The sequence below is a fragment of the Strix uralensis genome, chromosome 5, assembly GCF_047716275.1.
Source record: "Strix uralensis isolate ZFMK-TIS-50842 chromosome 5, bStrUra1, whole genome shotgun sequence".
NCBI lineage: Eukaryota > Metazoa > Chordata > Aves > Strigiformes > Strigidae > Strix > Strix uralensis.
Genome location: NC_133976.1, coordinates 1,405,991 through 1,428,359, shown reverse-complemented (window position 1 = coordinate 1,428,359; position 22,369 = coordinate 1,405,991). Strand labels below are relative to the sequence as shown.

The window sequence follows — 22,369 nt, the reverse complement described above, 5'->3', positions numbered from 1 at the left end:
CTAATGCTGTAGATTAAGATAAGTTTCATGCCATTAAAGAAAGGCAGTCACAACACCTCTCCTCCCCTCGCTCCATCCCATTGCCACCACAGGCGTTGTGCAGCCACACAGTGAACTGCATTTGTTCGTAAATGGGTTTGTTAAATCCAGGTCAGATCCCTGAATCACTCGACCAAACAGCTGCAGAAATGTTTGTACTGCCATAACAGGATAACAAGGGATGGGAGTGGGGAAGAGAGAGGATGAGACTGCTTCTTCGGGTGGGGGCATTGGGTTAACAAGTCTGCGGGCTAAAACATAAAGACAAAATTTCAGAATCGTCTCGGTTGGAAAAGCCCTTGAAGCTCCTCCAGTCCAACCATGAACCTCACCCTGACCGTTCCCAACTCCACCAGATCCCTCAGCGCTGGGTCAGCCCGACTCTTCAACCCCTCCAGGGATGGGGACTCCCCCCCTGCCCTGGGCAGCCCATTCCAACGCCCAACAACCCCTTCTGCAAAGAAATCCTTCCTAAGAGCCAGTCTGACCCTGCCCTGGCGCAGCTTGAGGCCATTCCCTCTTGGCCTGCCGCTGGTTCCTTGGCTCAAGAGACTCATCCCCCCTCTCTGCACCCTCCTTTCAGGCAGTTGCAGAGGGCCATGAGGTCTCCCTTCAGCCTCCTCTTCTCCACACTAAACCCCCCCAGTTCCCTCAGCCGCTCCCCATCAGACCTGTGCTCCAGACCCTGCACCAGCTCCGTTGCCCTTCTCTGGACACGCTCGAGTCATTCAATGGGCTTTTTGGAGTCAGGGGCCCAAAACTGAACCCACTCATCAAGGGGCAGCCTCACCAGTGCTGAGCACAGGGGTAGGATCCCTTCCCTGTCCCTGCTGGCCACGCTAGTGCTGATACAAGCCAGGATGCCATTGGCCTCATTGGCCACCTGGGCACACTGCTGGCTCATTATCAATCCCCCCCCAGGTCCCTCTCTGACTGGCAGCTCTCCAGCCACTCCTCCCCAAGCCTGTAGCGCTGCTGGGGGTTGTTGTGGCCCAAGGGCAGAACCCGGCATTTGGCCTTAGTGAAACTCCTTCAGTTGGCCTCAGCCAATTCTTGAAGGACAAGTTAAGTGACTAAAATGAGTTTGCTCTAAACCACCTCTCTGATGCAGGCAACTCGACCCAGAGTCAGCCATGCTGGAAATGGAAAAGCGGGAGGGTTTCACTCACCTGGATGAGGGAGACGGTGCCATCGGGGTTACTGAAGGTTTGTACCACTGTCTGCGACGGCACCAGGTGTGCTATACTGTGTGTGGTCGTAGTCTGCTGCTGCGTCTGCTGATCCTCAAACGCGTAGAGCAGGTCTTCACGCCCATGCTGCTTGTAGCAGTTCTTCACGATAGTCCGCAACGCCTGGGTCCATGACACCTACCAGCAGAATCAAAAGGAGCAGAGAGTCAGCATAAAGAAATTTTCTGGGTAACTGCAGTGCTGCCACTGCTACGATTTGCATGTTTGCTTTTATTGGGTGGTTTTCAACAAATTCAACAGAAGGCCCCAGTACCCAACCCCTCTCTCCTCATCTCCTCTGTTCCCCAGGACTCACAAATCGCCCTGGAGAGCTCTTGCATTGCTGTACTGATACAGAACCAGCACATCTGGCCAAGGGGAAGGGAAGCTTCTCGATGAAATCCGTTTTGCCAGCTTTCAAGGAATTCTAACTAAGAGATTGGGGCCAACAAGTAGAAAACCATCCCTACCTAAGAAAGCACCAAGTGCCACAGCACCATTTCCAGCCTCACTACACAGCCCTCCCCATCCAACCAGACCTATGTCAGCCTGCACAAGTTCTGCCCCTTGCACACCCTGACAGCTTTCCTTGATTGTCTTTGGGACAGGTTGGTACGAACATCACACACATACAGGATCCGTGGCCATAACTGATACCCAAGACCTTTTCACAGAATCATTCAGGTTGGAAAAGCCCCTCAGGATCATCGAGTCCAACCCTCAGCCCCACTCTACAAAGTTCTCCCCTACCCCACATCCCCCAACAGCTCATCCAAACGGCCCTTAAACACACCCAGGGATGGGGACTCCACCCCCTCCCTGGGCAGCCTATTCCACTCTGACCACTCTTGCTGGGAAACATTTTTTCCTCATGCCCAGTCTGAACCTCCCCTGGTGCAGTTTAAAGCCGTTCCCTCTTGTTCTGTCACTAATTCCCTGGGAGAAGAGACCAGCACCAACCTCTCCACAACGTCCTTTCAGGGAGCTGTAGAGAGTGATGAGGTCTCCCCTCAGCCTTCTCCTCCTCACACTGAACAGTCCCAGCTCCTTCAATCTCTCCTCACAGGATTTATTCTCCAGGCCCTTCCCCAGCTTCGTTGCCCTCCTCTGCCCTCGCTCCAGCCCCTCGAGATCTCTCTCGTATTGAGGTGCCCAAAACTGGACACAACACTCCAGGTGTGGCCTCACCAGTGCAGAGTACAAGGGGACTGTCACCTCCCTCCTTCTGCTGGTCACGCTATTTCACCCAGTTCTCATTTTTTCCTGGCTCCACTGCACATCCTTGATTACGGTAAATGACCTGCGTACTTGGAGAGTAGACTTGTCTGAGACAGACAGACATGGGAGATACACACCCGCTGCTTCTGTTCCTCTGTGCGGACATCGCTGCGAACGTTGGCCCACGGAATGTCCTCAGGCCACCAGATGGGCTTGCAGCTTTCCTTGCCCCAGCCTGGTTTCCCACGACCCGTGGAATATTTCAGCATCTCAGGGATGAAAGCTCGCAGCTGTGCCTGGAACAAACCACATCAGAGGGTTAAGAGCTTTTTAGGAACTCCTATCTCTGGTAGTTTTGAGGTGCATAGTACTAAGTTATTACATTTAACTTCCATGGTTGTTGGAACCATCAACTGGAAGAGGCCTGAATGCCTAAGGAAGATGGACAAATACTTTACCATCTTCTCCCAGGGCTCAGCTGAGAACAGCTTAGTAGCATGTGGAAGAGCAGAGACAAAATTAAGTTACAGCCAGTTACAACAATAAGGCACAAACACACACTATATTAACACACTTCATGGGTCAAACACTACCACCAAGGGAGCTAGCCAACCTGAAAGGGAGGGGTAAAAAGAAAAAAAAAAAATCTGAGTAACAAAGGAAAAAAACCACACTCAGTGTCCCCACAGGGACAGGAACTCAGATGTGAACTGATGTATGTTTTGGAGATGCTGCAAAGAGGATGGAGCTTCAGTGAGCTGCTCAAGTAAAAAACATAATCTCACACATACACTTCTCCACCCCTGCAGAATATAACACACACTGGACTAATTTTCTGAGTCTATTTTTAGCTTTTATAAGCGTAGGGACATCTTTCAACCTGATTTTACTTCTCCTTAGCAGCCACAAAAACACTGGTCAGCTAATGACTGCCTTTACCATCAGGAGACAACACCTTAAAAACAGACTTGCAAAGCAAATCGAGGGGATATGGCATCAAGACATGTCACCAACACATTGACCCAGACAGATATGTCACTGAGAATACAACACTCAGGGGTTTATGACACATTTGGGTTTTGTGCTGGGGACTGTCTGGAGCCTCCGGAAAAGGCTGGTTCAGCTGTAGAAACAGAGAGGGAAGAGAAAGCAAGCTCACGACCACATACGTCAGAGAAAACCACGTTAACTTAAAGTTAAATAGCTGCATTTTAAGAACACCTCCCTGCATCCCTTCATAGCTTTAATAGCAAGTTATCTGAGTCTCTGACAGTGCCACTGGGAGTCCTCAGGCCACCTTAGAGCCCCGAGACGCCTGGATGTTGAGGGCTCTGGGGTACAGCCATGGAAGAGCACGCCAGGGCCAGCATCGGTTGCTGCCACGGCCATGATGTGGTCCCAGCTGGCTGAGGACAGAGGATCTTCTGCCATGAGAGTGTCCATTCCTCTCAGCCACAATGATCCTGCTTGAATGATGTCCTAGTTCCAGTCTGGATATTGTATCCGTTGGCTCCAAGCTGCAAATAACTCATTTACAAACTGCCTTTTCCATGTTAGCATAGGGAGTATGCACTAAAGTCCCCAGTAACATTGCTCTGCCAGAGGAAGGGAGGAACGCTTTAGAGGAACAGGAGAGTGCAGATTGTCCCTGTGGTCTCTGCAAAAAGCCTAAAGCCCCTAAGCACACCGCTAAATGCACCAGGATCTGCAGCAGCTCTTTCGGACACAGGACTGCTCTTCAAAGCCAGAGCTCAACTGGAAGATGTAATGTGGGCCCTAGCTTACACAGTTAAACAGAAAAACTGAAGTGTGTTTTCATAAAAAGGAAATTATTTCTTTGTATGCATGATTTACTACATTGCAGACAGCTTGCAGCAGTGGCAAAGGCAATAAAAATCCAGTATATGTGTGGGTCCATATACAGAGTATATATACACCTAGAAAAACCATCCCTGCTCAGAGAAGCAGCTGCTTTTCAGCTCCTCCACTCCATGGACATCTTGAGCCACCTCAGAGAAGCTGTACCAAACCCCTGAATCATAAATGGAGGCACAAAAAACCATTTCGATGCCCTTTTTCCTGGCCCCGGCCAAGCCTGTCCATGATGCAGCTTCCATTGCAGGGCCAACAGTCCCCCCGACATGCTTCAGGTTCCCTGGTTGAGGCCTCATTTATTCAAATAAACCTGCTAACGGCATTGAGTTGCCTGATGAAAACCAGTTAAAAGCTCCTTCCCAGAATCGTTATCTGCAAGCCATGCTCCTTGTTACCAGATGGATTAATTACTGGTCCTAGGGAGTTCAGCAGGCCAAGCTACTCAAGGCACTTGTTAAGGAGGGTTTGCCTTTAATCCACCAGAGACACAATCAGCAGCAGTGCTACAACCTGCTCCAGTGCAAGGACTTCTCTAATTAGTGCCATAACGAGACCTCACCCGGGCAGCTCACAGGGCTCTGACACAGGCTACAGCACCAAGACAAAGACCCCACATCTCTCAGGGCACAGCTGGGAGGAACCGGTGCAACCGCTTCATCTGCGGGAGCCACGGTTCTGCTGACTCCATCCATCCACAAACCACCTGAAAATCCCACCTCTGTTAAAAAAAAAAAAAAAAAGACAGCAGCACACTCCAGTTTGTACAGCTGTCAGCTCTGGAAAGGGTTCATATATTCTCTAGTATGGAGGGTTTGAGAGAAACTATAAGAAATATTTCTTTGACACCCTTTAGTACACAGACTGAGCATCTTCAGTTTTAACATTAAGCTCAAGTCTTAGCGGGAGTGAGTTAATCCTGATTCTACCATTTGCAACGGCCCAAAGCGCAGAAAACTGTACTCCAGTGTTGGGATCAAGCTGTCCTGCATGTGGAGCACCCAGCAATGCTCCGGTCTTAATGTTTATGCCCTGCTAAGGAAAGTGGTTTCTAGAAGGGAGCAAAACCCATGCTGGGAATTTTCTACCTGTCCCCACAGCTCAGCCTCAGGATCTCCAAAAAGTAGCACTTGGGAAAAACAAAGTTGAGTCCACGCAGGACCTTGGCTGCTCCTCAGCGTGGAAGTGGGCAAAGCAGCAATTGCAGCAAAGCACGCAGGTATTTGTTCACTGGCCCTTTTTCTTGCAACAGCCAATTTTAGATTAAATGTTCTTTAAGTTTAGAAGTTCCAATTAATGTTGAAACATTCAGATTAAAAAGCCAGGTATCTGTCAAGGCAGCAACCAAGCTGTCACCACAAATTTCCTGCTATGAAAACCCACATGGCCCTGACTGAACTCTGTAAGGTCTCACTGCCAGGTTCTTTCTGGCAAGCAGGATGAAAGCGGGCTTGCCGCTGTCATAAATTCATCACGGCAAAGACGAGGCACGGGGTCAGCCTGGATGTCCTCAACAAGAAGTAACAGCACTCAGCAGATGCATTAGTTCATGCCCAGCCACAGGAATCCAACCCAAAATTAACAACCTGGTCATCAGTGCGAAAAGCAGGAGGTGCTGTAGGTCTCCCTGTAGGCTGGATTTACTCCTTATGCAAATCTTTCTTCTCTTCCACCCTGAAACCATGCTCAAATCATAAGGATGAGTGAGTAGTTTTAACGTTTTGGAGGGGCACACCAGGGGACCAGGCTGTCCCTCTCGGGATCACCACTTCCTAGCAGAGTTTGGAGATCTGAGCGCTGGACTCGACCGCTCGTTCTTGCTGGAAACGAGGCACGATGCAAGCTCTGAACTTAAATTCTGTAAAAGCAGGCAGCTGCCTGCGTGACAGTTCAAAGTATCCACCCATCCCTGCATCCAGTACCTCGCAGGACTCGCTGCCTTTCCCGCTGCTGGAACAACCGCCCAGGACTAGAGCTCAGCTGCACAGGGAACCTGGTTCCTAACTCTGGGGTGCCCCCACTGCGAAACAAGGATGCTCCAACAACCTGCTGGGAGAGCAGAAATTCAGGCTGTCCCCATACCACACCTCTGACGTGGACCAGAAGGGAACACCAGCAAACCTCGCACTGGGTGACGGGGCCCAAGCACTGCAAGATCGTCCCTGCTCCTCCGTGGAGAGGATCCGACAGCCACAAACTGAGTTTAGTTACCGTCTTTGGGTGCTTGGCTTCTCCTACATACAAACAGTCATGTACATAAAGATATCTGCTGTTTGTGCTAAAGCTGTTTGCAGGGCAGTATGCAAACAGACGTCAAGATGGTTTTTGAGAGGCCCAGATAAACTTTGTTGGTTTGTATAAGCAGACTGCAAATCACAGGGGCATATGAAGTTTAAAAAAAGTCAGATTAAAGGACAAATCACCTGTTCAGAAAAGCATAAACAAATTCTAGTGACCTCGGTGAGAGCTGACTGAAGCATCGACCTCAGCATTACCCAATCTCACTCCTTAATCATATCAGCGAGCAACTGAGTACAAGTTTAGGGGCGAACTCAACTCTGATGTACAGTGTCAACGTAGTCAAAGTCCATAAAACATTGAGATTTCTCTGTGTAATGGCTGCAGGGTAAAAGCCCCACTGCAAGACATTTTTCTGCTGCGCAGCTGAGGTGGGTGATGCTCTCCATTCGCAAGTTTATCGAAGCATCTTTGCTCAGGCTAGTAAAGGCTTTATTTCCCTCAAGACCACCAGGGAAGCAGAGCAATTAAAAGGAGAGTTATTTTCATCTCCTCGTTGAGGAGCTAATGCCTCTACCACCTGCCCGCTGACACCTGCAGCTGCTGAAAGCAGAGGCCTCCTTTTTCCACTCCCTGTGACACACCTCTTAATTGCGCTGTCCAATTTATATTTATAAATATTTCGGTTTTCCATAGGGCTTTGTGCAACTTAGTTGAAAAATCTCATTTCTTGTTAGCAAATACAAAGAACTACACTGGCAGCTCTGGGAACCAAGGTTCCTACAAAAAAACCAATGGCACCTCTAGCAGCACAACTGGTTGCAGCGATGTAGGAATCAGAGTTATCATCCACGCTCTCAAATGAATATATTTCAAATTGCAATTGTGGTAAAAAAAGAAAAGACAGCATGGTGGCCTCATGGTTGGATGGACTAGATGATCTTCAAGGTCTTTTCCAACCTTGATGATTATGTGATTCTGTATTCAGTATATCTGTGTTTTGTTTCTATTTAAAGCTTGCCCACAAGTCTGGCAAAAACTATATGGCAGCTGGATGCTTTCAGCAATAAAATCATCTCCTAAGCGCCACACGCAACATCTTACTCCTTGAAAATTTTACAAAAAGACAGACCTGCTGGGTTGTGAAAATCCACCCAGGAGTCTGCAGTCCTGTCCATTAATTCTAGTGCTCTGTCCTCAAACAGCCTCCAGCCATTCAAGGGTCTCAAAAAATTTTTTAAAGACATTTACAAAACATCATTGCTGTAGGATACGTGGGGAAACTGAGGCAGCACAGCACTGGGTGCCCACAACACGCACGCACACCACAGCAGCTGGGCTAACTGGGACAGCAATGGTTAGCCAAACGGGGCACAAAGAGCATAGACTTCAGCCACAGCTCAGGAGAAAACTTCACAAAGCTGTTTTGAGTTACCACATTGTACTAAAAAGACGAGGGCTACTCCTAACAAGATACTCATTTTACCATAATGCAGCACAAGAGGACTTGAAATAAGAAGCTCTACGTTGCTACGCTGTTGCATCAGCAGTTTGCACACTTGCTGACTGAAGGCCCTGCAGAACACGGAGAAGAAAAACCATTTCTCATTTAACAGAGCCACAAGAAGCCTGGGAACACAGGAGCGTTGCACGTGGTGGGGAAGAAAAGAAAGTCCTGCCAGCAGCTAGTGCCTTGGACAGGAGAGCTGCTTCACACGTGGAAATGCAGAGCAATCAAACCCCAGGGGCAACTGGGCTCGGCCAAATCTTTGTGCAAGGTTTCCTGAAGACCAAGGCCATGTCGTGTTTGGAAAAAAAAAAAGCCAACCTTATTTTTAGCTTAACATGAAAAGTATTGGTATTTATCCACAGATTTCTATGGATATTAGTATTTTATCCATAAAATAGAAGCAGAAAACACTTAAGCAGCCTTTGATGTTAAAATATTTAATTTCCAACTCTATCACAAAAAATAAACACTATGCGTTATAAATCCAGCTGAGGGCTTTGCTGAAGTGAGAGCTTGTCACTTTTACTGCTGTTTGGACGACACGTGCAACATTAACAGCCAAACAGTTGATAGATCTTTTTATTGGCCCTTTTATATGCGCACATATTCTGCGCACTGCAAACCGGAGAAGGTTTTCAGATGTGTTACTGGATTGCAACAACCTCCTGTCCTTGATCTCATCCACCCACACTCACTTCTCTCTCTCATTTCTGCCCAGCACCCCACCAGCAACAGCTCATTGTCTTTGCTCCTTCCTCAGAGCCCACGTGCTGTGAGTACGGGCAACTCCAGCTTCACTACTCGCCCCGCACTAGGATGGCCTCCCTCTGCCCGAGCAAATAGCTGTCTCCTTCTCCTTGTTGTAAGCCCATGGCACTTCTCTTGCTGTTACTCAGCTTAATTACTACAGTGATGAGGCCATAAAGTCAGATAAACACCAGCATTTTGTTTGTCACTACAAATGAACTCAGAGCTACATACCTGTGATCTTTTGGTGGTTTCCCATTTTACTTTAAAAGTAAAATGTTTCAGTTTCTTACTTTCCCATTTCCATGGGAAACTGTTAATGATACAAAACAAAAGCTGCCTGTGAACAGCTCTTGCAGATACCACCTTTCCCAGTGGCTTAAAGAATCTAGCAACTAAGTTTTGTCTTACGCTGTCACGGATTAGGAACATGATCCGTTATCAGCCAAGGCACAGTAGATTTCTTTGTAAAATTTTATTAGAAGTGTGAGCTTGTCTCATTCCACCTAAGTAATGGAAATGGTGTTTTGACCAGAATGTGATCTTTCTGCAGAGCACAGAGGAAATCCCCACATCTTTGCTCTACTACAACACCTCTTTGTATGTTGCTCAAAGCCTCCAACCTTTCCATCTTGAAACTGGCTTTCAACATTTAAAATTTGTTGTGGTGCATCACACTGAGTGTATCCAGAGCCTCCTGCGAAACACATTTGCCTGCATTCAGGTCCTGCACCCCAGGGGAAGAAGATTTCCCTACAGACAATCCCTCCCACACCAAAGAAGCTTCTCCTGGGTCTCCTCCACTTTCTCCTAGCAATAAGTAGGCCAGCAAAAGGAGTCCCCCGCATGCCAAGGGCAGATGACTCCCTGGCTCCATCAGAAGTATCTCCCTCAGGGTCTGATCCGGAGTTAAACCACTGGCAAGCTCCCCTCTGCTCCAATCCATGGCAGAAAACAGAGGAGGGAACAAAGCAGAGAACACAAGGAAGGTCCAAGGAGCAAAAGTCACAACGGTACTTCACAAGCGACCTTCCTGACCTCAGTGCCTAAAAATCACTGCAAAGTGCGGAATAAATATCTTCCCTGTTCATAGTTTATGGGAGGTGACAAAAACAGCTCAAAGGGGCATGCTCCCAGCAGCCTGAGCTCTAGTCCTTACCTGCATTTCTACTGTTTCATGTAGAAAATAAGCACCAGTAACAAAGCTTCACATCTAACTACTATCTGAGCTGTTACAGTCCCACGGGAAAGAGGAGATCAAATGCATCCCCTGGAGATTCAGACATAAGCTCCACTGCAAAATAACAGAACGTGACTGCAAGATGCCAAATCTCTCTCTCTCTGTGGTTCTGCCATGTCTGGCTGCTTACCTGGGTCATCTTGTCCACCGAGACGGGAATGCCATCGATGGTGAGGGGCGGTAACTCTGAGTTAACCTCCTGAGGCGCAGGAGCATGCTCTGCTAGTGCGGACTCCAGGTCTTCCAGAATCATGCTCTTGTACTTGCGTACCTGTGGGGAATCGTTAAGCTCAGGTAAACAAGGTAAGGAGCACCAGGAGAGGAGAGGGCAAGGACGCAGGGCCAGCCACCTTCCCCAAGGTGCTGCAGAACAGGAGGAGCAAACAACACCACAGCTGGCAAGAAAAAACACCCACTGGCCCCAAAGACGTGGCCGCATCGAAGAGCTGATGATGAAATATCAAGTAACACTGGCAAGTGGAAGTATTTACTGGATTAAAAGAAAAGTTCTGAAGCAAGACTTATCAAGGTCAGGATCTGCTCCATTTACCGTCTGGTCTGCAACAAGGTGCAAGCACTGACAGTTGAGCTGAGTTCAAATATATCATCACTACCTGCTCCCTCTTATTTTTAATCCAGGATATTTAACCCTGGTGAGATGTGTTAGGCAACCATTCATGCAGTGAAGACAGGACCTCAGCGCTACCCTCGTGTCCACACAGCCTGAACTCCTGTTTCCAGGGTTTTAAACACGACCTTTAGATCACTGCCAAGCTTGCAAGGCTGCCTTGAACAGAATGAAATCTGCAGAGGTGAGCAATTTATTACATAGCTTTTTCTAGAGACACTTACCACGTTCTCCAAGGGTGCAGCACCAAATACTTTAAAGACAGGATTGGGTTTGGAGGGTGAGATGCACAGAACGATGGCCTGCTGCCCCACTCTGGTGGTGTACTCATCCAGCGTGGCTCGGAGCTTCCTGAAACAGAGGCATAAAACAGTGAATAGGTTATCAGTTGAAAGCCCTGTAGAAACACAACCCTTTGCATTCTAAACTCTCTTTCTTAATGCTATCCATTCACAAACCAGGTAAGAAACGGAGCCCCAGCTGGTCAGATTAGCCACATAAACTGCTTCTTCCTCCACTCCCACAGGCCTGCTGTGCTCCCTGCAGTCACCCAGCAGCTCAAGTATCAATTATTTTCCCTTCTTTCCTTTTTCCATTGATGTAAAAAGCAGAGAAATCACCAGAGCAGCAAACCTAGGACAGCGAGAGTCTGCATATCCGCTCTGTCACCGTCTATTAACGATACAAAACTTGTAAGGTAAAGAACTTGAATGATTCAATAAAAGAGGACGGCAAACAGAGGTTATTTTACATCCAGCCTCATAGCAGTGCATTGCAATTCTCTAGTACTAAAGTCCTACTCAAACCAGAACTGTAAGAATTCAACCTACAACTACAGGACAGGCAAGAACCAGACATATTGCAACAGCTCAGCACAGGAAACTCAGGTATTCAGACACCTGCCGCATCAGCAAGTCCCTTTGGAATGATCTCTCTGCAGGAAGAAAATGCTCCATCATATACTTTCTGCCTCTTATTCACTTTTAAACAATGCAAGAGAACGTGTCAGAAATGTTGGCAGAAACTCATAAAGCAAAAAAGCAGCAGTGGTTATCACCAAATAACTTGAGCATTGCCCTAAGGTGACAGTTTAGTGTCTGCCCTGGTCATTGCAGAACCCGCTGTTAGCAGCAGACATGTTACCAAAAAGCACCAACACCATGACCAGCCTCACAGAGATCCCCAAATCAGAGGTTGTAACTTCCCACTTGATTCACAGTGGTGTAAAAATCAAGCACAAACATGTTAATCTGATGAGAGCGCAAAAAAATGATGCATTTTGTCATTATCTTATATGTAGTAAAATGAAGTAGTTGCATGAAGGGAGAAGAAATAATTCCTTTACAGAGGAGTTTCTTTTAAAAGATATTGTTCATATTTCAAGAGAGAAAATAATTTGCTCTTCAGAAACATTGCCATAAACATGGCTGGGTCAGGGAAAGGAGGGAAAAACAAAATGGAGCTATAAAAGAAAGGGAGTGCACTTCTAGGGAATATTATTTAACGCTAACCCTGCCCCACTTCGTTCCAGTTTGATCATGTACAGAGGGTGTTGTGGGCCTCAGCAGATGAGTAAGCAGAATAAGGAAACCAACTGAATTTCTCACCAACTTTACAAGAGTTAGACGAGGAGAGAGGGAGAAAAGGCAAAACTCTAGCCATCACTACTTCAGCGCATTAAGTGTGCACACAGGGGGAAGTCAGCAAGAAACAGAGTGACAAATACTCCAATTCCTCTGACATAACCCAATTAAATCCAAAACTGTTTTAAAAAGCAAAAATTGCTTTCTTCCAAAAGCTAGTAAATAGTACCAGCCAATATTTACAAATGTTTTCTGACAATGGAATCGCAGGCAATCTCTCTGAGCTCGCGGAAAGCCTGCGCAGCGACTTCAGCACCAGCGCTCCTAGGTGGCCATCAGGCGGGCAGACAGCCTCAGAGCACCTGGAATGCAACACCTGAAGGGCTACAGAGGTTTGGTGTCTACAAAGCAAGTTTCTAAAGCCAAAGAAAGCGTTTCAGCTCAGGCAGGCATCTCCCCCTTGATTATTCTCCCCCAACACTGCGCACTACAGGCTGGGTCAGTCTGCAGCGTGGAGCGACACAATGGGCTCTGCAGGCAAAGAAAATTCAGGTATACACACACTAGATTTATTCATGGGATCATTTTATAATGCAGAAAAGACTTTTTTTGTTGGGTAGATAAGTCCTGCACGCCACTGCAGAGCTGAGATATGGCTGTAGCTCCAGATTCTCAGGCCAGCTGCTGTTAAAGCCACCACGAATATCTCGCAAGGCAATGTTACCATGACAGATTTAACTTGTGACTAGCTGGGGTTAAAACAGAATCACAGAATCATCTCGGTTGGAAAAGACCTTGAAGATCCTCCAGTCCAACCATGAACCTCACCCTGACCGTTCCCAACTCCACCAGATCCCTCAGCGCTGGGTCAACCCGACTCTTCAACCCCTCCAGGGATGGGGACTCCCCCCCTGCCCTGGGCAGCCCATTCCAACGCCCAACAACCCCTTCTGCAAAGAAATCCTTCCTAAGAGCCAGTCTGACCCTGCCCTGGCGCAGCTTGAGGCCATTCCCTCTTGGCCTGCCGCTGGTTCCTTGGCTCAAGAGACTCATCCCCCCTCTCTGCACCCTCCTTTCAGGCAGTTGCAGAGGGCCATGAGGTCTCCCCTCAGCCCCCTCTTCTCCACACTAAACCCCCCCAGTTCCCTCAGCTGCTCCCCATCAGACCTGTGCTCCAGACCCTGCACCAGCTCCGTTGCCCTTCTCTGGACACGCTCGAGTCATTCAATGGCCTTTTTGGAGGGAGGGGCCCAAAACTGAACCCACTCATCGAGGTGCAGCCTCACCAGTGCCGAGTCCAGGGGTAAGATCCCTTCCCTGTCCCTGCTGGCCACGCTACTGCTGATACAAGCCAGGAGGCCATTGGCCTTCTTGGCCACCTGGGCACACTGCTGGCTCATGTTCAGCTGGCTAGCAATCGACACCCCTAGGTCCCTCTCTGACTCGCAAACAGAACAGTGGATCCCACTGGAATGGCTGCGTCAGTCCCTCTGATCTTAATATCACATTAAAGATGAGTAGAGCTGCAATTTAACCCACTTCTGCAAACCAAAACACAGCTCTTGGGTTCCAGAAAAGATGCACAAAAAATTCCCAAGCTGGGCAACTTCTGGACAGCGCATGGTCTCACCACGCACAGCTCTGGAGACGGATGGAGGATGCAGACAGAGGTGTCAGAGCGTGGGCGCCAGTCCTTACCGTAGCAAACGCGTCTGCTGCCTCTTGCGGATTGACGGGTTGGATTCAAAAACGTGTGGCCGCTTTCGTTTTTTACCCGTTGCCACGGCAGCAGCTGCTGCCATCCCCACAGGGCCTGGAAATCAAACCACAAAGGGTGAATAAGCACACGCAGCTCTGGAACTGGCCAGAAAGGACATTACCATTGCCCACCCCACCCAGGGATGGGTCCCAAGGGCTCAGCTCAAGGGCTTCCCCACCCGACCGGAGTGACCCAAATTCCCCACTGAGCTCCCCAGCCTTCGGGATCCCTCCTCTCCAGCATCACAGAGGTGTATCAAAAGGCTCCATTCCCCAGTCTAGCAAGTCCCAGCTCATTCCCAGGTGAAAGCCACATATTTCAGTTCAGAGTTTTCCTTACAATCACATAATTAAGTATTTTATCTTCCAAATGTACGAAAAACTCTTAAGTACGCCAAAACTTTAAATAACTGACTGCAATTGAGGAGATCCTGGTGGTAGGGGAGAAGAGACCAAGGACAATGTCATGAATCCTGCTCGGACACCTTCAACTACAGCATCAGGAGTCCAAGGCTTTCCCCAGTGATTAAGGACAAGTTCTAATGGGAAAGAAACTGAAAATCCAGAGCTCCCGGCAGCATCCTACAACAGCCCTCTGAAGAATAGTGGGGACCACGGCAGGGCAGTGCTACTGCTTTTGTGATCAAACTCTAGACGCAGAGTCTGCATAAGGGGAAGTTTCATTAAGTTAATTAGAAGTAAACCAAGCACCACGCAGTGGATTGCGCTTCCGTCAGTGATCTCCAGAAATGAGTGCAGGGTCAGCTCTTGAGCCTGCGTTAGACCCCTTTGACTCCTGAGCAGACCTCAGTTGCTCTGTGTGTAGTTTCTCCATATGTCAGAGGTGCAAGATCACATCAGGGGTCATAAAAACCACTATATTTTTGTGTTTAACAACGATGCGGCTACGGGATCAGAAAGTTCTAAGCTACCGATCAGTGGAAGCTGGTAGATAACAACAAAAGTAACATCTGATGATATGTTTTCTCTAGGCAGCTGCTCTGGGAGAGGGGACACTAATGGACAGAGCTCTGGGTGCCACTACAGAGCTAGCTTTTGTTAATCAGTAATGAACTACCCGAGCGCTATCCACGGCAGGCGCAGCAAGCACCGCTGCATACTGCTCCAACAATCCTGTGCTTGTGAAAAATGAAGAAAGATGTTGACTTTTGGGGGACTAGAAGAACATTTGCTCTGGAGAAGTGAGGAAGGGCTACGCTGGGTTCTTGGGGAAGTCAGCCCATGCCATGAACTGGAGCCGCCTGCCCTGGGGAAGGGGGGAAGCTCCTGCCTTGGGGTGCCCACCGGGCCAGGGGCTGGAGGGGCACTGGGTGGGCTTGCAATCAGGTGAGAGCCACCAGAAACCCCTCCTGCAATCACCACCTGGGACTGAAAAGCTCGTGTGCTAGAAGGGAAGAGGGAAAGGAAAAATCCTGCAGGAGCTGAGGCTGGAAAATTAATAAGCAATGGGTGTGGGATGCTCAGTGAGGTGGTGGAACTTCACAGGTTCAGTCAAGCACACCAAGAGTTTTATATCTCAGATAAAGTCTGATAAGGAGTCTGTGAGTGCTTATTTATCACTGCATTCTTTCTACTAGTGAGGTAGATCCACTACAAGGCACATCTGGAGGACATTTAGCAGGGGCTTCACCGGAAGGAGTTTGTGATTCTGAAATAACTTCCCGGTCCAGGTATGCCAGGACCCTTTGTGGCATGTCCTTGGGAGAGGCTTATCACGTGAACTCCCTGACTAAGCAGGGTTGGGTTATTTTTGCTGTTGTTTATATGGCCCTGAAATAAGCTTGCTCTTTGACATATTTGGTATTTTAGTTTCATTTTTTGAGGCAGCACTTACCAGGGACCTTTTTTATTGTACAAACCAGTCTCTTATTCCCAATACTTCTATATTAGACACAGATAAAATGATGTAAGATTCAAGCAGCCAGAAGACCTTGTGAAGAAGTGCTATTAAAGCTAGGGCACTAAGGAAGCATTCATGAGCCAGCACTGTGCCCAGGTGGCCAAGAAGGCCAATGGCATCCTGGCTTGTATCAGCACTAGCATGGCCAGAAGGGACAGGGAAGGGATCTGACCCCTGTGCTCGGCACTGGTGAGGCCGCCCCTCAATGAGTGGGTTCAGTTTTGGGCCCCTCCCTCCAAAAAGGCCATTGAGTGACTCGAGCGTGTCCAGAGAAGGGCAACGGAGCTGGTGCAGGGTCTGGAGCACAGGTGTGATGGGGAGCGGCTGAGGGAACTGGGGGGGTTTAGTGTGGAGAAGAGGAGGCTGAGGGGAGACCTCCTGGCCCTCTGCAACTCCCTGAAAGGAGGGTGCAGAGAGGGAGGATGAGTCTCTTGAGCCAAGGAACCAGCGCCAGGCCAAGAGGGAATGGCCTCAAGCTGCGCCAGGGCAGGGTCAGACTGGCTCTTAGGAAGGATTTCTTTGCAGAAGGGGTTGTTGGGCGTTGGAATGGGCTGCCCAGGGCAGGGGGGGAGTCCCCATCCCTGGAGGGGTTGAAGAGTCGGGTTGACCCAGCGCTGAGGGATCTGGTGGAGTTGGGAACGGTCAGTGGGAGGTTAATGGTTGGACTGGAGGATCTTCAATGTCTTTTCCAACCGAGATGGTTCTGTGATTCTTCCCTAGCAGAGCACCCCTTGGCATAACAAGACCACCCGCCACCCTTGAGCACTGGTTGTGATCTCTGCACAAACGCTAGGTTCGGCGAACGACACCGAGCATTCCGCTGGTTTTACCTGCTGCTGCCAGGTGGGCAGTGACCTCGTCAGCAGCTGTGGAGTTGAGGATGTCAGAGTCATCGTAGGAGGTGTCCTCTGGCGAAGACGGCGAGTCTTCGTCCGCGCTCAGCATGCTGTGCTCTGTGTAGGTGGCCACATGGACCTGCTGCACCTGCTGGGCCACTGCGTGGGCCTCGATGGTGGCCATGTGCTCTGTTTGGGTCACCCCGTGTTCTTCCATTAATAGCTACTGTCAGAGGAGACAAAAATCAGAGGAAGGGTTACTGACACTGATGCTCCATAAAGGAGGGCAGCCCAAAGTTTCTGAGCCATCTAGATGAGCAGGCCATGACCAAGAGGGAACAAGAGATTACCTCCTCCAGTGGCAGTGGTCTTCTACGAGAGGGAAATAACAACTGCACCAGGAACCAGAAGAGAAACTTCAAGTTTAAGAGTCTCAAAAAATCCATACCTCCAAACAACACGGCATAGCACGCAGAGGCAGTCATCTTTGCTGGAGGAAAGGTCTTTAAGGATCTTGCAGCCCTGAGATTATGTGACCCCCCCAAACCCTACACACTGAGAGGCCTGATCAAAGCTGGAACTTTTATTTGCCACTTCAAGATCTAGCTTTCAGGGAAGACGCTCGAGAGGGATACACGATCTCTCTCTACAAACCTCAGTAGCTCAGGACACAAATGAGGATGCCAGTACAGAAGTTTACTGGCAGCAAGTTGTGTTCTGGAGACCTCTTTTGTTGCCTTACTTGTTTGGAGTCTGGAAGCAGGCAAAATCACTACAACCCAAGCACAAATATTACATAAAGCATATTTATTTAATGCATCTAGTGGTAAACCACTGAGCAAGGTAGCAGCTTACATAGTCAACAGGGCACTGGACCACACAGCATGAACATAAATCTGTGCAGAAGGAACAAGACAGGAGACCCACAGATATTTTCAGTGTGCGTCTACCATACATTTGTGGAAAAGGAATAGTACATCCATAAGATTTCAAACTACATTAGAAGAATTAGGACATCAACCCTCAAAAACAGATTCCCCAAAACCCTCTCAGGGCAAACAGCAGAAGGAAAGAGATGACCAGCTGTAGGGAACAATAAAACATACCCAGCAAATTCTGACCCTGTAAGTACAATCATTGAATTTAAAGCTCTTGATTGACACCCTCTTCATGGAAACCTGTTCAGCTTGTCAGGAGAGAGCTAGGAGCACGGACACAGACCGCAGAGTGGCCTCGGATACGTGGCTGCGTAACTGCTCTATGAACTCAGACAAGCCACGCCATCACACGCAGCTTTGTCCTTCCAAAGCTTGCAATAGCTTCTATTATCCATATCATGTCATAAATACATGGCACTTTGCAAATTATCAACATGACAAAAACCTCAGCCTGGCAAAATAATCACCAAGCTTCTACTGATCATAAACCCCCACATCCTGATGAGCAAAACATGGAACACCACGGCAGGACTGATGAGACTCTGGGACCCAGACCAGCAGAAAGCACTTTGTCAAGAGGGTTATTTCGACCAAACTAACCAGTAGTTACGCAAAGAAGGAGCAACTAATTGAGATGCGGCAAGACAGAAAGCTCCAGAGGAGAAGAACAGAGGACACCTCAGCTGAAGCTGCTAACACGTGGGCAAACAGGAATAGAAGATTAGGTGGGAGGTGGGAGAAGGTTAAAGGAGAGGACCGGTCTTGCTCTGAATGCAGGAAAGAGTACGAAGGGATGGGTATGACCAAGGCTGTGGAGGAAGGAGTATTTTTTGCAGCAGCAGAAACTCAGAAGCAAGGAAGCAGTTGCCATATCCAGACAAAAAATGGAAGAAAAGGTAGAGTGGGGAGTGGCTGGTGTTTAGATGTATTTATTTCTGCCTCAAATCTACTGACCAAAGAGCCGAAATATGACAGATTTATTTTTTTTTCCATCACCATCTGGTTTCTAAAGGCTTGTTTCCACATGCCTCAAAATGTCTTCTGCAACTCAGTGAACTGAGTATTATGGACATTTATAAAACAGCTCTTCCAAAGGCAGTTCCAACTGGAAAACAGCAAAAATAGGGATGCAATTATTTTAGAGAGTCCTGTCCTCAAAACAGGACCCATTTTCCACATTTTACTTAAGCACATTTGGTTTTTTACAGGAAACAAAAGCTGCTTCTCAAATGCAGGGAAAATATTCCCCAGATAGCACTAAGAGAAGGCTTCCCCTTCAAATGCCAGAGGCGTGTATATTGCTGAACAGGGGATGAGATGAAGTTTCTGGTGTAGCAACAGGACCGAGATATTGAAAGGAGACTTGGAATGAGCCAAAGAAGTCCACTGAATACAAAGTCAAAAAGACTCATTACCGTGCGTACATTATAATAACCAAACCATGTTGGTCTTGCCCTACTTCAGCCACACAGAGGGTGGTTGCAATCCATCACCTCATCTGGACTTGCCCAGCCAGATGAGATGTTTGCGAACATCATATTATCCCTGAAATGGCTGTGGGCAGCCAGACAGCCACCCTCTTGCTCAACAGATGGTGGTTTCCCAACCACCAAATCTTAGGGTTTAGGATGAACTAACTTCACATATTCACTTGCAAAATGAATTCATTCCTTCTGCAGCTGCCACAGCAGCCTTGGTCTTCCTTGAGAAGCCAAATCCGACCTAGCCACTTTGGCATGGTTTCCCAAGCACAAATCCAGGCCGGGGGACGAGTGGATGGAGAGCAGCCCCAAGGAGAAGGACTCGGGGGTGTTACCAGATGGAAAACTGACTGTGAGCCAGCAATGTGCACTGGCAGCCCAGAAAGCCACCCGTGTGCTGGGCTGCACCCAGAGCAGTGTGGGCAGCAGGGTGAGGAGGGGGATTCTCCCCCTCTGCTCCGCTCGCGGGAGACCCCCCTGCAGTGCTGGGTCCAGCTCTGGGGGCACCAACAGCAGAAGGACACGCAGCTGCTCGAGCAGGGCCAGAGGAGGCCACGAAGATGCTCGGGGGGCTGGAGCACCCCCCTGTGAGGACAGGCTGAGAGAGTTGGGGGGTTCAGCTGGAGAAGAGAAGGCTCTGGGGAGACCTTAGAGCGGCCTCCCAGGACTGAAAGGGGCTACAGGAAAGGGGGGAGGGACTCGTCATCAGGGGGTGTAGGGATAAGATGAGGAGTAACAGTTTTAAACTGACAGAGGGGAGATTTAGGTTAGATCTAAGGAAGAAATTGTTCCCTGTGAGGGTGGTGAGGCCCTGGCACAGGTTGCCCAGAGAAGCTGTGGCTGCCCCCTCCCTGGAAGGGTTCAAGGCCAGGTTGGATGGGGCTTTGGGCAACCTGGGCTAGTGGAAGGTGTCCCTGCCCATGACAGGGGGGTTGGAACTAGATGGTCTTTAAGGTCCCTTCCAACCCAAACCATTCTGTGATTCTATGATTTACTAATACAAAGAAATCCAGGTGCCTCTTTCCAAAGCATTACTGAACTTTCCAAAAAGCCAAAACCAATCTTCAAAGCATTTTGCCCAGCTCAACTCTGTCCAGTTAACCAACAATTCAGACCTTAGAGGCCAAGCTCCTCGGGAAATACCAGCTTCCCTCCACTAACCAGAGAGGGAGGCCACAGCAACCTGCCTTCTAACACAGGCATTATGGGTTTGTAGCTAAAACACAAAAAAGGGTCCAGATTAGAGAATCCCTTTATTTTCCATGTCTATGGCTGATTTCTCTCCAACACCGTACACACTTCTAACAAGAATCACATAAAATGAACAGCTTCTACTAACAGACTACAATTTCCACACATAACACCGACTTCATTGTGGAGCAAAGCCACCTCCATTAACTGACATCTGCATGGGGGATAGTAGAAGGGAACTGTGTGTATTTAGGCAGTGGGTCTTCATCCACAAGATGCCAACAGTGCTCCCATGCACAGCTATTTTCTAAATGTTAGGGTGATACTGGTTTGATACTGGTTCGCATGTCCCAGCTTGGCAGTCAGTCTGGTTATAACCAAGGACCTGTACACCCAACTGAGATGGAAGGAAGGACTTGGTCACATATTTAATTATGCAACTGGCTGGTATGTGACAGAAGGAAGCATGGTCTAGCAGCTAAAAGAAACAAATACCAGGATATAGGTCCAATACTGGAAGCTGCCCAGGTACTGAGATGACCATGGCACCAGAATCACCCTCGGTACCGGGAAGGCTGGGGAAGAGGCACATCTATATTTACACTCCCACTAACATTATTGCCCCAAGAAATTGAGAGTTTTTGTTGTCCATGAAACACTAAGGGATCCCCTAGAAGTTCCTAAATAGTATGGACAGGAAACTAAATTCCATCCGGACAACAAACAAATGTTTTCAAACTTCTGTTTTCTATCCAGGCATGGACTAGAGGAACTCAAGCACGCGGGACAGCAGAAGTGCTGTTGTGAGACTGTTACGAACCTACTGAGTTTACAGCTAAAGTCAAATCAAACTCACAACCCTCCCTAAAAGGCTGCTAGAGTTAGAGGCTGCTGTTGCCCAACACTGTTTACAACTCAGACTGTAATACTAGAACCATTCAAAAATAGCAGCAATTCAAATACCGTCAGTAAGGAAGGGACCAAGATGCTGAGGTACATTGAAGCAAACTGAAAACTTCGGGTTGAAAAAAAAAAAAAAAAATCAGCTGTAATCTTCTTCCAAGGAATTTATTTTGCCATCACCATAGAAAAATGGTCAAGGAATATTAAAAAAAAAAACCAAAACACTCATCAGGCCAGGCCTTTCCCAAGCTACCATGCTTCTTCTGAAAGGGTATTGCTGCTTTTCTCAATGGAGCAACACAATTTTAAGTACCTTCCATTAAAACAAAAAATGTATTTATCCACAGGAAAATATGATCAGAACATAACTGACAAAGCGTAGTAACCTTTTAGCTCATCAGGAGACACTGCAAGACAATGGATGCTTCCGATACAGTTTCCTTTGGAAGGAAACCTGCTTGAATCAAGAGGCAGTCTACACCTGATGCCACCAGAAACAGTATTTTTTTTTCTATATAAAATTGGTAGTAGAGTGAAACTATGCATTTCTGAATCAGCAAGCAGATGGATGGGTAAGAAACATCAATACTCCTCCTGGGCAACTATGCAAACTTAAACACATGTGCATTTGATCCAGTTTTTACACGCACACATCCTGCTTCAGCGCACAGAGCCTGGTTGAATTTTGGCATTTTTGGAACAGTTAGCTACAAGCAATGACTGGGATAATAAATAACAAGATCATCATGTTTATTTAAAGATGAAGCCCACTTGATTCAAACAAGGTCTAATAACCGTCAGTCTACCACAAACTCTCTCCTCTCTCCACTGCCTCCCTTCCAAGAGTCCAAGGTACGTGCTGCAAAGTATGAAGGTCACTTGCTTCCTCCGTGGCACTATTAGATTTCCTCACTCTTTATCTTTCCTGTCAGTATAAAAGTAGGTATAAGCTGGAAAAAAGGCAATAAACTACTAAAGCTCTTCAGTAAACAGCGCAGCCTGCCCAACTGTGCACACACCACCACCACCAGCTCTAG

The 22,369-nt window shown here is 48.1% G+C and overlaps 1 protein-coding gene across 4 annotated transcripts in view; it reads right to left on the bottom strand.

Moving 5' to 3' along the window:
• Nucleotides 1–22,369, bottom strand: part of NRF1 (nuclear respiratory factor 1) — a 75,398-nt gene that overhangs the window by 37,658 nt on the left and 15,371 nt on the right. For 3 of the 4 annotated variants that reach the window (XM_074869624.1, XM_074869626.1, XM_074869627.1), the window contains exons 2-7: nucleotides 16,814–17,045; nucleotides 14,003–14,117; nucleotides 10,946–11,072; nucleotides 10,224–10,364; nucleotides 2,624–2,782; nucleotides 1,209–1,406 (exon numbers count right to left, since the gene is read on the bottom strand). In XM_074869624.1, coding sequence (XP_074725725.1) covers nucleotides 1,209–1,406; nucleotides 2,624–2,782; nucleotides 10,224–10,364; nucleotides 10,946–11,072; nucleotides 14,003–14,117; nucleotides 16,814–17,036 — 963 coding nt within the window. In that variant the 5' untranslated portion in view covers nucleotides 17,037–17,045. The remainder of the gene's footprint in view (nucleotides 1–1,208; nucleotides 1,407–2,623; nucleotides 2,783–10,223; nucleotides 10,365–10,945; nucleotides 11,073–14,002; nucleotides 14,118–16,813; nucleotides 17,046–22,369) is intronic. The other variant, XM_074869625.1, reaches the window with a different exon arrangement.